Source organism: Haemaphysalis longicornis, unplaced genomic scaffold, assembly GCF_048455015.1.
Source record: "Haemaphysalis longicornis isolate Haplotype H1 unplaced genomic scaffold, Haemaphysalis longicornis Haplotype H1 scaffold_3, whole genome shotgun sequence".
NCBI lineage: Eukaryota > Metazoa > Arthropoda > Arachnida > Ixodida > Ixodidae > Haemaphysalis > Haemaphysalis longicornis.
Genome location: NW_027526335.1, coordinates 95,279,048 through 95,294,737, shown reverse-complemented (window position 1 = coordinate 95,294,737; position 15,690 = coordinate 95,279,048). Strand labels below are relative to the sequence as shown.

Sequence of the window (15,690 nt, the reverse complement as noted above, 5' to 3'; positions counted from 1 at the left end):
GAGAAAAAAATGTTGGGAGTGGCATTTGGGTTTAGTTTTTTTAACGCCAAGCCTCTCCAATATCCGTTGCTCAAATTGATCCGTGAAATAATCCTATTGAGAAGGGCAAAAAATGTCGCCACCGAGTTTGAGATGCGCCACAAACACTCCGCAAATATAGGCAATAATGCATTGCAGAAGGGAGTTAGTGACCGTTCTACCGTAGCATGGTCAAATTCGTGTTCGCGCATCTGCTCAGTGCCACGTCCGCTCAACTTGGTACACTAAACCCGTTTAGCAAGCGCTTTGCTGGACAAAAATAGATCTGCTGAAAATAATATAGTCGCCCAATGTTTTGGTTCAAATCGCAATGACTGGATACGCTGCGCCATTTACTACTAAGATGAAGTAAGCGCGCACACTGCAAATGTACGGCATCACGTGTAATGCAAACGCAAATTGTAATTAACGTTCCTCTGTGCATACACGGAAGAAAGGGCGTACAGCCGTTACGGTGCGAATATGCATTTGAAGTGCTCATTCAAACGTGCGCGAATTTAATAAAGCGATAACAGAAATTGCGAATCAAACGTACGTCAACGGCGCGGTCACTATATTAGCTGGCCTTAAATTGTTTTACCTAGCCGCAATTTTTTTTTCTCGCAACAGCCTCAATTTGCGCCGCACCGACCAAGCCCATATTACGCAGCAAATCACTCCAATGTCATAACAACGGGATTATAATACCACCCGGGTCGCTAACACACAAAACAGCGTACATGCACTCGGAACGCACACGATACATGGTCAGACGCAAGCTGCCGTCGGCCAAAACAAGCATGAATTCAGGTGAACAATTCTCGCGTCACGGAACCCTTACGACAACTGACTGAACATGCTCCGCCGCAGATATTGATGCTGGAAGTTAAGCGCGCACATGACAAATACACGGCCTCTTATCCAAAGCAAAGCTTACGACGGGACGAACTCGGCGCTGTGCGCAATGGCTACTCAGAACAAAGCGTGGACGACGGTCGCGAAGTGAATACGCATTTCTTCGTAAGTGACCGCTCAAGCTCGCGCAGAATTTAACAGAGCAAGAACAAACATTCAGAAACTTACCTCGCTAAAGAGTGCTGGCAGCGTCGGCCTGAAGTATGCCTGTTCAAATCTATGCAACCAAATTTTTCTCCATTCTGCGTCGCGTTTCCCGGACGGAATAACGAAGTCTTGTGCCCTGCCTGACGATATTCGCGCTGCCTAAGGCACAACACATCGGCACCGAGAAGCAACATAAAACGACACCGGTGCGACGTTTTTTCGAAACGAGCAGCTAATTCTTACTTCGCTATTAACTGGCGCCTACGATAAAGCCGGTACTGAAGCTCGGTGGCTCGGAAGCCAGCAATGGCGTCGCAGCGGCGGCGTTGCGCAATGTCCCAGCCGGCGAGGCGACCCGACGGCGGAGCAAAAAAAAACAAAACCACGTGACTGGGGGGCACGTGCTCGGACGTGACGGGTTCGGACGTGGCTCGTTCGGCTCCTGCTTTTTTGCAAAGTTTCCGGAGATTATTTGATAGTGTTCCCCTGAACTTTCTGCATTTTTGGATTCGTGAAGTCAAGAGGAACACGCTGATACCCGACTTTTATGGGTGGGTGGACGTTTGTGACTTTTATGGCCGCTTTTCTAGCGACCATGCCGTGACTGTGGAAACGCTAACCGCGCTCGTGCGGCGAGGCATCGCTCGCCTGCCTTTTCTCGCCGGGAGCTTTTTTCGCGGACTTTGTGATGGAGTGCGAGGTGGAAGGGGAGCCCTTAGCCCCCGAGAACTTTACTAAAGACTTCGGGTGGCAGCACGTTGTCTCCCGACGTTCTTCAGTGCGAAACTCGGCCATCAACCAGATTGGCGGCAATGCGAGCGGGCTTAAGCCTAACGCCGATTCGAACGCTATGGGCCGCGCCGACCGCGCCGACCTTAAAAGCAAGATCATTCGAGGGGGCAGGATGCCTCCGCTGCCCAAAGAAGAAGCGAAGATCGTCGTGCGGCCCCGGGGAGGCCTGTGTATCAGCAAGGTTGGACCTACTGTCGTCGCCGACGCCATATGGCAAGCTGCCGGGCTCGGTCTGGCGACGCGGGACACCGACACGATGTGTCCCAACTTTCAACAAAATATCATGGTGATAAGCACACCCAGCAGGGACAACGCTGCATGCTACGTCGGCATCGAGGGCATCACCGTCACCGGTCAACGCTTCGAGGTGAGCGCTTACGAGGCAGCACCCCACTCCACGTGCAAGGGCGTCATTCGAGGCGTTCCTCTTAGCGACGGACCCGCGGAGATCGAAAAAAAGCTGGTCAATTCAAGAAACCCCGCGGCGCTCGGCGCCAAACGAATCAAGAAAACTACCACCGTAGTGGTCCTGTTCGACGGGTACAGGGTGCCTAATTTCGTCTCCTACGGCGGCACAATGATCAGGTGCACTTTATTTCGCAAGCAAATGGACGTGTGCTACAGCTGCGGCCGCCTCGGGCACCGCTCCGATGTCTGCCCTTCGCCTAACGATGCCGTCTGCAGGGGATGTGGAGAAGCAAACCCCGACGCTCAGCACAGATGCTACCCCAAATGCAAGCTGTGCGGAGGCGGTCACCTTACGGCCGCCAAGGAGTGCAAGCGTAGATTCCAGACACCGTACCTGGTCAGACGCAGACGGGGGGAACGCTCCCGCGCCGCCGAGAGTTCGAGACAGACCGTCACCTTCAACGACGACGATTTTCCGTCCATGGAGACCTCGAATCAAGCTCAGCAATCACCGTCTCAACGCCCATCCGCCCGCAGCCGCTCCCGGTCCAAGGGGAGATCCAGATCTCGTAGCCGCTCCCGGGGCCGTAGCAGGAGCCGTTCCATCTCCAGGATCCGGTCCAGGTCGAGATCCCGAATCCGATCCAGTCCCAGGTCCCCATCCGGATCCAGGGGCCGTTCGGTTTCCAGAACCCAGCCAGCATCCGGACATCAGCCCGTCTCTACACGTGGCGGGAGGCAACCGTTCCTCGCTTGGGCCGATTTGGTGCGTCCCAACCCCAGCGCCAATACTGGGGCCGCTCCGGGCGCTCGTAACAACCCGCTCCCAGAGCAAGCTAGGGACGCGGAAGTCATTCGTTTACGCAAAGAGAACGACGACCTTAAGAAAATGATCAACAGGCTAGTTAATGAAATGGCAGAAATCAGAAAACTCGTTTCGAATACGTCGGGTAACGGTGAGGCAGTCAGGGCCACTGAGACTCCAGTCGCGGCTCCGGTAGACGGTACTGCAACATCCTCCAAACGCAGGGCAGTGGTCGATCACACATGCGAGTCGGGAGTGTTGACCGCAGAAGTTGGCGAGATTAAGCAAACGCTCACTGCGCTCGCAGACGGCCTCAAACAGGTCACCGCTAACGTCAGCCTTCTTAGCGACAGCGTTCGGCAAATTCAGGTTGCGCTCGGGGATCCCAACAGGGGCCTCGGAGCTCTCGCAGATCGCATCGACGCCAATGAGGCGCGAATGGCTTCACCTGCCACTGTCGTACATCCTCTAACCGTTCCCACCGTACTGAGGGAAGCTACGCTTAAGTATCCCACCAACGCGGTGACAGAATGTCCCATTTTTAGTGCAACCTTAACTGCCCCGCTAGGCGGTAGTCAGTTCGATCAGCCCCATAATGGATAGGTCCAAAGAAAGTTTTCGCATTTGGCAATGGAACTGCAGGGGGTATTCTACCAAGAAAGCCCCTCTGCAGCAGTTTTTCAGGTCTTTGGCGGTTAAACCTCAGGTCGTCGCACTCCAAGAAACATTAGTCTCCGCCGCATCGCTTCAAGGCTACAGAGCCGTGTCGGGCCAGCCTGGTGGCCGTGGTATTTGTACTTTGATCGATAAAAGGCTAACTCATCTCACCCACGACCTCAAGCTGGCGAGCGATAGACTCGAATACGTCATGGTGGAGGTACTGCTCGACGCGCCACAGCGGAATCAGCGAAAAAATAGCGTCTTCGTCCTCAATATCTATAGCAACCCTAGAGACTCGCGCCAACAGTTCAAGACCATCCTCAAAAAAGCGACCGACCTGGCCGGCCCTCGACCCTTGATCGTCGTAGGTGATTTCAACGCCCCGTACGGCCTCTGGGGTTATGTCTATGACACTACCAAGGGGCGCAACTTGTGGCAAGACGCCAACGAGATGGACCTTACTCTGGTAACAGACAAGGCTTTTCCCACACGCATCGGCAACTCCGCAACCCGAGACACTACACCCGACCTCGCCTTCGTCAAGAACGTGGAGGACGTGGGATGGGAGAACACCGCCATGGAGTTCGGCAGCGACCACTACATTCTCGAGACGCATTTCAAGGTCGCTCGGAGTAGGGTCAGGGAATTCACGTTCGTCGATTGGGACCATTTTCGCAAGATTCGGGAAGAACCCGGGAGAGCGAGTGCACCTGCCAGCCTCGAGGAATGGTGTGAAGGCATCCGCAACGACGCTTCCGCGGCCACCAAGAAAGTGGTAACCGATCTCGACGTCGAGCAAATGGATAGTAGGCTTGCCCACCTGATCGCGGCCAAAAATGCCCTGCTCCGCCGATGGAAAGGTCAAAGACTCAATCGCAGACTTCGAAAGAAGATTTCGGAGCTCAACAAGGTTATCGATGACTACTGCAAAGTGCTGTGCAAGCAGCAGTGGGACGAGCTCTGCGAATCCATCGACGGACAGATACGTAACGGCAAGTCCTGGGGCATGCTGAAGCACCTTCTCGACGTAAGCGGCCCCAAGTCAAACCAGAAGCACACATTGGCCCGGGCCCTTCACGAGGCCACATGGACTCACACGGGCGACGAACTAGTCTCCAAACTCCTTCAGAAGTACCTGCCCATCCGGCACAACGGGGATATGGTGACGCAACTCCCGGACTACGGAGGCCCTCCTCGCCCCGTACTGGATGAAGACTTCTCCGTTGCCGAGGTCAGACAGGCCATCTTCGCGCTCAATCGCAAGTCTGCGCCGGGTCCCGATGGGGTCACTAACAGAATGCTGCGAAACCTTGACGCCCCATCGATTGCCTTTCTGACCGACAAGATCAACGAGGTCTGGAAGAATGGCGTTGTTCCTGCAGAATGGAAAATGGCCTGCACGGTGCTCATCCCAAAACCCGGCAAGGCCCCGAACATCGAGAACCTCAGGCCGATTTCTCTAACGTCTTGCGTCGGCAAGGTAATGGAACACGTCGTCCTTAATAGGATTAACAGGTACCTCGAAGACAACGGGATTTACCCGTTCAACATGATTGGCTTCCGAGTCGGACTCTCGACGCAGGATGCCATGAAACTAATCAAGCATCAGATCGTGGATGGCCGTTCCAGGGACGTAAAGGCCCTGCTCGGCCTGGACCTCGAGAAGGCTTTTGATAACGTGCTCCACACCTTCATTGCCAAAACAATTTCGGACCTGGGTATCGGTTCCAGATTCCACAGGTACGTTATCTCTTTTCTAACTGACCGGAAGGCCACGCTTCGCATTGGAGACTTCCGCTCCGACGAAGTGCCCCTCGGAGGACGGGGAACTCCTCAGGGCGCCGTAATCTCCCCCATGCTATTTAACATCTGTATGATTGGCCTTTCGGAGAGGTTGGCACGAGTCGAGGGCGTCAAGCATACCATCTACGCCGACGACATCACCATCTGGTGCTCCGGCGGCTGCGAGGGAAGAGTTGAAGAAGCTATGCAGGAGGCGATCGATGTGACCGAGCAGTACCTCCGCCCCACCGGACTTCGTTGCTCCCCCGCGAAGTCGGAGCTTCTGCTTTACAGAAAGGAGAAGGGAGGCAGACCCAAAGACTGGAAGCCAGTCTCCGAAAGCAACATCACTCTTCGCACCAGTGACGGGGGGCTGATACCCAGGGTCGACGTCATTCGGGTCCTGGGCATGTTTGTCGAATTCAATGGCGGGAATGGAACGGCTCTCCGCAAAATCATTGCAAAGACGGAAAACGCTTTCCAGCTCGTTCGAAGAATTGCAAACCGACACCGGGGCATGAAGGAGGACAATCTCCTCAGGCTGATCAATGCCTTCGTACTGTGCCACTTCACGTACACGATTTCCATGCACAACTGGCTCAGAGCGGAACGAGACAAGCTCAACGCTCTCATCCGTAAAGTAGTCAAAAGGGCTCTCGGATTGCCCATCAGGACTCATACAGAGGATCTCCTCAAGCTGGGGTTACACAACACCGCCGAGGAGATTGCCGAAGCCCAAGAACGCGCACAACTCGCTCGCCTGAACACCACAGCAGCAGGCAAACGCATCCTCGAAGAGCTAGGCTACCCTTCAGCAGGATCCTCGAGGAGCAGTACCCCGATCCCTAGGTGCATTCGAGAGAAGTTCATAGTGGCCCCCGTGCCCCGAAACGTGCATCCTGTCAACAACGAGGGCAGACGCAAGGCAAGAGCAGCAGCGATCCTCAAACAGATCAAGCAAAAAAACATTATAGCAAGCTTCGTTGACGCTGCGGAGTACAGCAATGGGAAGACCTTTGCCGTCGCTGTGGTCGACTCCAGCGGAAATATTTCTAACTGCGCTTCCATTCGCACATCAGACCCTCAAGTCGCTGAGCAAGTCGCCATCGCCCTCGCCCTGCTAGACGGTCGTGGGTCAGAGATCTACAGTGACTCCAAAACGGCAGTGAGGGCTTTTCAGAATGGCCGCATAGCTGAGCAAGCTGCTCGCCTTCTTAGCGTTTGGCGTACAGATGCTCTCACGCATCATTCGATTCACTGGTTCCCCGCTCATGTAGGATCTCTCGCGGGTGCTCCCCCGAACCTCAATGAGTCTGCTCACGAGGCTGCGCGCGACCTCACTGACCGCGCTTCCTCTGTAAGGAGAGCTGACTCGCCTCCCCCTTACGGCCACAGGGATGCTCCCGCTACTTATAACGAGGTCTCGAAATTTTTCTACATGTCTAGAAGGGTCTTTCCACCCCCTCACCCCAAGTTGAATAGGGCGCAAGCCGTTTCCCTTAGACTATTACAGACCTGCACATATCCGTGTTTGGCAGTTCTACACGAAGTTTACCCCGACGTATATCGCGACGACACCTGCCCGTCCTGCGGACAGACCTCTACTCTAGCTCACATGCTCTGGGAGTGCGGGTCCGCACACCCCAAGTTCAGCAAGGAGGAGTGGGACTCTCTTCTGCGTAGCCCCGCACTAGACAAGCAAATCCTGGCAGTCCAGCGTGCCCGCGACCGGACCGGTGGGCTAGACCTGCCGATCCCGACGTGGGACTAGCCGGGTGCGCGACGAGCTCGCGTCATCGCCGGACCCTCAATAAAGTTCTTTCACTCACTCACTCAACCACGTGACTTTTCCCTTGGCCAATGGCGCGCGGCGTTCGCCGGCGAAAAAGAAAATGGCAAAAAACGAAGTAGGAAAGGAGCGCGGGCGAGGGCGAAAGGCGTAGAGATATAAAGATGGCGCTACCTTAGTAATTTCAGGGACCTTATAGTTTAGTTCTTGGATTGTTTACTAGATGGCGGGGAGCGTTGTAATAAAATCCGTTCGCTGTTGGCGCGCGCTCGGAGTAGCCCGATGGATAAGGCTGCAGATGTGCGAGCCCGCGAGGCAGAAGCGCTCCGTGAAGCTGCGCGACGCCGCCGCCAAGATCCTGCCGTACGAGAGCGGGAGGCCGAAGCGTGTCGTCTGGCTGCGCGACGACGCCGCCAAGTTCCCAGCGTTCGAGAACGAGAGGACCAAGCGTCACGGCAACGGCGCGAGGACCCTGCCGTACGCGAAGCGGCACGGCTGCGGCGCGAAGAGGATCTCCAAAACGTCAGAGAACGGGAAGCGGCGAGAAAGCGCGCCTATCGGCAGGCAGACCCCGATGCAGTGAGAGCTCGTGAGGCGTCTGCAAAACGCATCAGGCGAGCTCAGCCCCAAGGTGCCGACGCGCGGTTTAAGCGAGACTTTCTAAACGTTACGTTCGGACACAGATGTAGTGGGCGAACTTTCACTGAAGAGTCACGGTTTTACCGATGATTTCCCCTCAGGAGCTTCGCCCACTCATCATCATTCACCCCGTGGATATGCTGTGAATTTTTTTCCACGTGCGCTGCGGCACGCGAGAACGCCGATCAGTTCTGGCCGGCGTCTCCCGTTTCTTATACGTGCGCTCGACAGCAGACGCTTTCGAACGACTGGTCTTGCTTCGACGCTGATTGAACGCACGCACACTCACACGTACAAACATACCTGCGCTCAAGCGCCACAGCTATCGGCCGGTTCGGCTGGTTCTAACACGAGCGTTCCAGTGCAGGCGCTTGGCCAGATTGAAGGCACGCTTGCGGTGCAGCGCAGCAGCTCTTCCCGCCGGAAGAATGCATTGGAAAGGGGGGGTGTTCCCCTCCAAAAGTTCGCCAGATGAGCCGAAATTAGGCAGCAACGTGCCACGCTTGACTTCCGCCACTTCGGTTAAAAGCCCTTCGGAAGAGGCCCCGTAGGAGCACCGCTGACGACTCCTAGCACGAAGCTTGAACGGGGTTGTCTTCGGGATTGCAGGCGACCGCGTGGCGTCTGACGACTTTTCAGTTGATGAGACGTCAAGCCTTGTAGGTAGAGGATGAGAACTGCTGGCGCCGCAGGATTTCTGTAGGAGATGTGCTCAAGGCCAGAATTCTGGACATAGGCAAGAAAGCAAGCCCCCGCAAGCGCCACAAACCACCGCCGAGCGCGGCCAGGCCAGACCATGATGCGCAGACTGTCCCAGCACCTTTCCAAAGAAAACAGAACTGGCGACAAATAAGGACCTGCTACTTGCAAAGGCAAGGTAATGAATTGAAAATCATTGTACTGCTGCAGCATTGCCGTCTTACGCCAAGGAAGCGAAAGCCCTGATCAACCATCTGCATTTGCGTGCAGGGATCCTTTTTTACGCTTAAGCGTAAATGCATACGGCTGCAAGCTGAAGCTCCAACACAACAATCTGCCGTTTTTATTTGACATCTGTTGAAGCCAAGTGAGGGGGTGATGATCGGTAACCAAAACAAATTCGGAACCCGACAAATAACATGAAAGCTTCTGCACAGCCCATACCAGGCATGCGCACTCTTTTTCGAGGGTACTGTAGGCCTGCTCTTGAGCAGATAATTTTTGGCTCATGTAGAGAATTGGCTGTTCGTGTCCATGTTCGTCTTCCTGGCTTAAAACTACGCCTAAACCTTTTTCGCTCGCGTCACACTGCACAAGAAAAGGCTTCGAGTGGACCAGTCTGGCTAGGAATGGATGACTTATGAGCGCAGCTTTGAGGGAAGCAAAAGCAGCCTCTTTCGCTGCGTCCCATTTTACACGATTATGCGCATCTTTCTTCAAGGCGTCTGTAAGCGGGCTGGCAATCATCGAGAAACCTTTGAAAATGTGCTGATAATAACCCACCGTCCCTAAGAACGTGCGTATTTCTGTTTTCGTTTCTGGGCGGGCGAGTTCCCGTATCGGAAGAATTTGTACATCCCGTGGGCTGCGGTGTCCTTGGCCTATTCTGTGTCCCAGGTAGTCGGCTTCTGAGCGACACAACATGCATTTTTGAGCCTTCAATGTAAGTCCAGCCTTCTGGAGCCTCCCGAACACTTCGCGCAGGTGACTGATGTGCTCTGCCCAAGAGTAAGAAAATACTGCGATATCATCCAGATAGGGAAGTGGGAACGCTTCCGCCCCTGTTAGGATTTAGTTCATTAGCCTTGAAATAGGAAATGGTGCCTTTTTCAGTCCGAAAGGGAGAACCAGAGGGAGGAAGGTGCCGAAAGGCGTCGAGAAGGCAGTTAATGTACTGGCTCGTTCACTTAGTGGAACTTGCCAGTACCCACGCACTAAGTCGAGCGTTGAAATGTACCTTGTCTTGCTTACTCTTTTAATGCAGTCCTCCACGTGTGGTATGGGGTACACTTTTGTCACAGTCACTGCGTTACGCTTACGGTAATCGATGCAAGGCCGCGGTTCTTTTCCGTTAGCTTCCACAATTATCATTGGTGACACGAAATCACCTTCACTCGGTTCGGCTATCTTTAGCGTCAACATCTGGTCGACGGCATCCCTCGTTAGTTTTTCTTGCCTTGGTGAACACCTGTATGCTCTACATCTTGTGCTGCCTTGAGATGTCAAGTCTATGCCATGTGTCATAAGACTGGTGCGACCTGGCACCTTTGAGAACAACTGTGAGTGTTCTGTTATCAAAGCTGTGAGATCTGTAATCTGGCTTTCGCTAAGGATTGCTCTTTCCACTATCAGATCCGGAATTTGGTCTATCGAAAGGCCAGTTAGGTCGCGAGGGATTTGCGAAAGTTTCGCTGCTACTTCCTCTGGCGCCTGGTTTCCGGCGCCTGGTTTCGATCCCTCGACCCTGCGGGTGGAACGCAACGTACATGGTGCTCTACCCTATCCGAAAAGGCAGCGCGCTGGCGGGCAGCGCTCAGCGCGCGCCTGATTTCCGGACCAGCGCGCGCGTTTTCCAGCGGCGCTGTGCGCTCGAAAACGCGTGCGCTGCCCGCTCGAAAACGCTTGTGCTGGCGCTGAAAATCGCGCGTACTGGCGCTGAAAATCGCGCGCGCTGGCGCTGAAATTCAAGCGCAATGGCGCTGAAATTCAAGCGCAATGGCGCTGGATTAGCTACAGCAGGATATTTCGGAAATTTACATTCCCTTTTATTGCCTCTTCATATCTTTACAGAGGACATCTCTATGTTGCCAACTCTCGCGCGTTGACATGGAACTGTATTATCCATGCACACAGGCTTCATTTTTATTATATACAACGCAGCAGACGTATTCGAAGATCCCTTGCTTGAAGGCTGTCTTCACGACTATGCAGGATCCCAAAACAGTAGCCCATAAACCGCGTAGAGCTGTTGCTGTTTGCGATGTACCTTGCTCCAGGAACGTCCCTTGTCTTCCTTTGTCCTCAAGTTCCCATTGGCACCTAAAAAGAAAAACAAAACAAGGAAAAAATGAGATGTTTATTGTTTATTGTTTATTGGGTGGTGCCCACCAACAGCACTAGGCCTTCTTGGGTGGTGCACACAAAAAGGATAGGGCGACACACAGATAAACAAACGGTAAAACATGGAGACTGGTTATGAAGTGCAGGGATCACAAAGTACATAGTACCACCGCACACGCGCGTGCTCGCAGGCACGCACACGCACTCACACACACGTAAGCACGCACGCATGCGCGCGCACACACACACACACACACACACACACACACACACACACACACACACACACACACACACACACACCACACACACACGCGCGCGCGCGCGCACACACACACACACACACACACACACACACACACACACACACACACACACACACACACACACACACACACACACACACACACACACACACACACACACACACACACACACACACACTCAATGTATACATTTAAGGAATTGAGATTACAGTCAGGTACATTAGCACGCGCTGAGACAGGGCTTGTGACAAGGTATACTACAAAGTACATTGGCATACACGCAAGTTCAGTACAATCCACCGTCGTAACTTACTGGGGAACATGGATACTGGTAATAAGTACATATAAAGCAAAATTTATATGTATGCACGGCACATACGCTCGTGAGTGCAAACAAAACATACATACACGCATGCCCACGCGGGTGCATGTGAAGGTGAACAAATGCAGGCAAATGCGCACGTGCATGCATGCACACACACCTGCGGACACACATACATAGGTGCACGGAAGTATGTGTACGGCAAACGGTGCAAGTGTAGAAAATGGGAAGGGAACGGAAAACACGACGAACACGAGATAACTTCTATACCATACTGAATGGGCAACAGCGGCTTCAAATGCATGCATTTTTCAGGGCGCGTTTAAAAAAGTTAACATTGCCGGAAAAGACGTCCAAAGATGCACGAAAGTCATCATTGTACACACGTTGCACACGGCACACTGGAGACAGCATCTCTGAGGTGGTCACATCAAAGCAAAGGTGGGGGCGGAGAGCTCGAATTGGTGCCCTTAGCCGAACAGAGCTCACTAATTTCGGGCTGTCGAATCTGGAGTGGATACACTTGAACAAAAACACTAAATCGCGGTTTGTGCGTCTAGATTGCAGTTCTTCGAGCTTCAGCCGCTTGATGACATCCTTGTAAGCGTATTTCTCGTGTAGGGTGTAGCGGCGAGAGAAGATGCGCGTGAACCATTTCTGAACCCTTTCCAAGCGCAAAGACGACGACGCACTCATGCAGTTCCAGACTGCCGATGCAAACTCCAGCTTTGGGAGTACAAGGGCTTTGTACAGAGCAAGGAAACACGAACCTCCTGAGAAGTCCCTTGTTGCACGAGAGATAGCGCCCAAATTCCGAAGAGATGAGCGTGCGAGGTAGTTTGCATGCGGTGTGAATCGTAGTTTCGAATCCATCAGAACGCCCAAATCACGTGTTTCGCTTACTCTTCTTATCGTCAGAGAGTCGACGTGGTATGGGAAGGTTAAAGGAGAGGTTTTTCGAGTGTATGTAATTGTAACGGTCTTCAATGGATTCAAATCTAAGTAGTTAGTTTTGCACCAGATGGAGATTGCTTGTACGTCGCGTTGAAGCTGGGCGCAGTCCGCCTGTGATCCCACTGCGCGATAGAGTTTCATGTCGTCTGCAAACTGCAATAGAGATGAATGCTTTATGATTAACTGCACATCATTCACAAATAAGTTAAACAATAAAGGACCGAGAATAGAGCCCTGGGGAACCCCGGACGGTACAGTGAAGCTGCGAGACTTAGCACCAGCGTACTGAACAAAGTTTGTTCTCTGTTTGAGGTAGGTTGCAAACCACTCGCAGAAAGCAGGAGCCAAGCCATAAGAAGACAGTTTGCGAAGGAGCAAATCATGGTTTACGCGGTCGAAGGCCTTGCTGCAGTCGAAGTAGATGGCATCCATTTGTTGACGTGAAAGTATGTACTTGCTGGCGTCACTCAGAAAGCAGGCAAGGTTTGATTCAGCTTTTGAGAAATACTGCAGGTAAAAAAAATTCAAGTGGTACCACCGCGCCACAAAGCCGACACAGAATGGGAGGCTACGAACGCGCCTTATATCATTGACTCATTCACACTATATAAAAAAAAATACTATACGGCGCCTGGTTCCGATCCCTCGACCCTGCGGGCGGAACGCAATGTACATGGTGCTCTCCGTCGAGCACTCCGCATCCGTTGTTTCGCCGGTGGCTACGACAGATGTGATAATAGCAGCGACATTTTGTGGTGATGCTAGAAGAGAATAGAGAAGGGTAAAGATTAGAAAGGCGAGGAAATAGTAGAGAGGAGTAGTTCCACTGTGGTTTATCCCGTCGCACACAACACGCCTCGAACACTACTACTACTAACTGGCGTCATGCCGCGTCCGGGAGACTAGAAGCCTCGAAAGGAACGGTAAAGCGTAGAGGAGAGCTTGATGTCACGAGGAGCGAAGTCTGCGGCGCTTCCAACCTCTTCAGAGCTCGCTGGAATGGAGTTGGCCGACGGATTGGTACTGGAGAGTGGGAGCTGGCAATCGACGGCCCACACCACCAGGGCGAACTCCGGGCCACACGTCCGCTCAGCTCCGAGAGAGAGACAAAATACTTTATTTGGCCCGAAATTGTTGAGCATCGAAGCGACGACCGAACTCCGGAAGGGAAGGCGCTGGATGTCAGCTGATCTGTGCCGGCTACTTCTATCGTGTCTTGCGACAGGTAGGCTGTGGGACGCTACACAACACAGTAGTTAACGTCAAGGTTCTGGCGTTTGTGTCAGCGTGTCTGCCGTCGTTTCTCAGGGAGAACGCCAGATGGCTAAAAACGGTACGCGATACCCAATGGCTATGCGAATACGTGCGGTGGCACCACGACAGCTGAGGGCGCATTCCGACGCGGAGAGGGACACTTGTGGTACGTCGCTTAGAGGGAAAGGAATAAACCTATACTCCTATGTTCCTTCGCTTTTGATCTCGGTGGTACGGCCTCATGCGTGCGTCGGCCGAATGGAGTCTGCGCGGCCCGTGGCCTGCCTGGCTGTTATAAAGGCGTGGAGGAGAAGAGGGGTGCCTCCTCTGCGGGCCGTGCGGGCCGGGCGCACAACGTCGCTTTAGCAACAGACTCTTGGCCACAAGAATGGTGGCGCACGCACATGGTTTCCTGTGGCAGCACACCGTATGGCGGCGCACACACATGCGAAGCTCACACATGCACACACACGAGCATGGCGTCGCACACACATGCATTGCAAGCCAGTGAATACAACCTATTTATTTGGGCCACAGCTATCGCACACCAGTGTTAGGCCTGAGTAGCCTAGGAGTGGAATAGTGGGTTCTGGTGCGAACGGCCTGTGTGCGAGCCTCAGCAGAGGCGAAATTTTGCAGAACATGGCTTTTTTTTTACTGTAAAATGTTCTCTTGGTATATATGTACCACTCTCTCATGTTTGAACCACGTGATGTACAAAATGTTTTTCTTTTTTTTCTCTTTCTCTTCCTAAAACGTTAGTGAGAAATTTCATTTTTTAAATATTTTTCACATGTGTCTGTGTTGTCTTTATTTACATTATTTGTATATATATATATATATATATATATATATATATATATATATATATATATATATATATATATATATATATATATATATATATATATATATATATATATATATATATATATAAATATATATATATATATATATATATATATATATATATATATATATATATATATATATATATATATATATATATATATTCAAGGTCTGACGTAGATTGGACGCCCATAAGCTTTTTGAAAACAAAATGGGCACGCAATGTGCACGAACAATGTATTCATTTTAACAGCAGAGCTGTGTAAACTTGAGCTTGGCCTGTTGGTGTTCGCAAGAAATTTCAAGAGAAAATCACTGGCGCGTGCCGCCCGCAACGACCTTCGTTTAGCCGCCTAGATGGAGCCAAGTCTTCCTTGCCATGACGTCATCGCGCGCGCGCCGCCACCGCTCGACTTTCCAGAACACCCTGCCTAGTGTTCGTGGCATGAGCTCTCGCGAGCTCTTATCCTCGCCAGTTCACGTTTGCGAAGCCAGTAGCCGCCGGTTCTAGCGCGTGCTAACGGGGTCTACTTTGGGAGAGATGTGAAAGTAAGTGGACAAACGATCCTGGCCTGCCAGTCATGGAGAACATTCAGCGGCAAGTTCGGAAATAAAGCGAGATGCAACAGCCGGGTCTCTGAGGAAGGGATAGGGGCCACCAGCTCTGCTGTTTCTCTAGCCTTTCACCACTAGTGCACGCTGCACCAATTTTTTAAATTGTCCTTGAGAGCAAGATATAGCAATTGACTATGCTTTCCACATTTGTTCTGCCATTTCTTTCCCGATACACAGAAGAATCATTGCTTGATTGCCCCACGAACGAAGAGTTCCTCATCAAATTTCTACGAGCTCGAAAGTACGACGTTGCCAAAGCCTTGAACAACATTAGGAAATACTTCAAAGTTCGAAGGGCCTCGCCGGAGTTGTTTGAAGACCGAAATTCGTTCTCCACCGTCTTCAATAAACTGTGCAGAGAGCACCAGGTGGTAACTGTGTCCCACAAAAAAGACCCTGAAGGACGGGGGGTGGCCATGATGAGGTTTGGTAAGTG

The 15,690-nt window shown here is 52.3% G+C and overlaps 2 protein-coding genes across 3 annotated transcripts in view; both read left to right on the top strand.

The window, feature by feature from the left end:
* LOC144174892 (alpha-tocopherol transfer protein-like) overlaps positions 1–15,690 on the top strand; it is a 43,129-nt gene that overhangs the window by 12,640 nt on the left and 14,799 nt on the right. For both annotated transcript variants that reach the window (XM_077703861.1, XM_077703860.1), the window contains exon 3: positions 15,432–15,683. In XM_077703861.1, the coding sequence (XP_077559987.1) occupies positions 15,432–15,683 (252 nt within the window). The remainder of the gene's footprint in view (positions 1–15,431; positions 15,684–15,690) is intronic.
* On the top strand, positions 5,485–7,348 carry LOC144173332 (uncharacterized). Its single transcript, XM_077701813.1, has one exon. It carries the CDS (start codon positions 5,601–5,603, stop codon positions 7,296–7,298), a length of 1,698 nt encoding a protein of 565 aa, XP_077557939.1. The 5' UTR covers positions 5,485–5,600; the 3' UTR covers positions 7,299–7,348.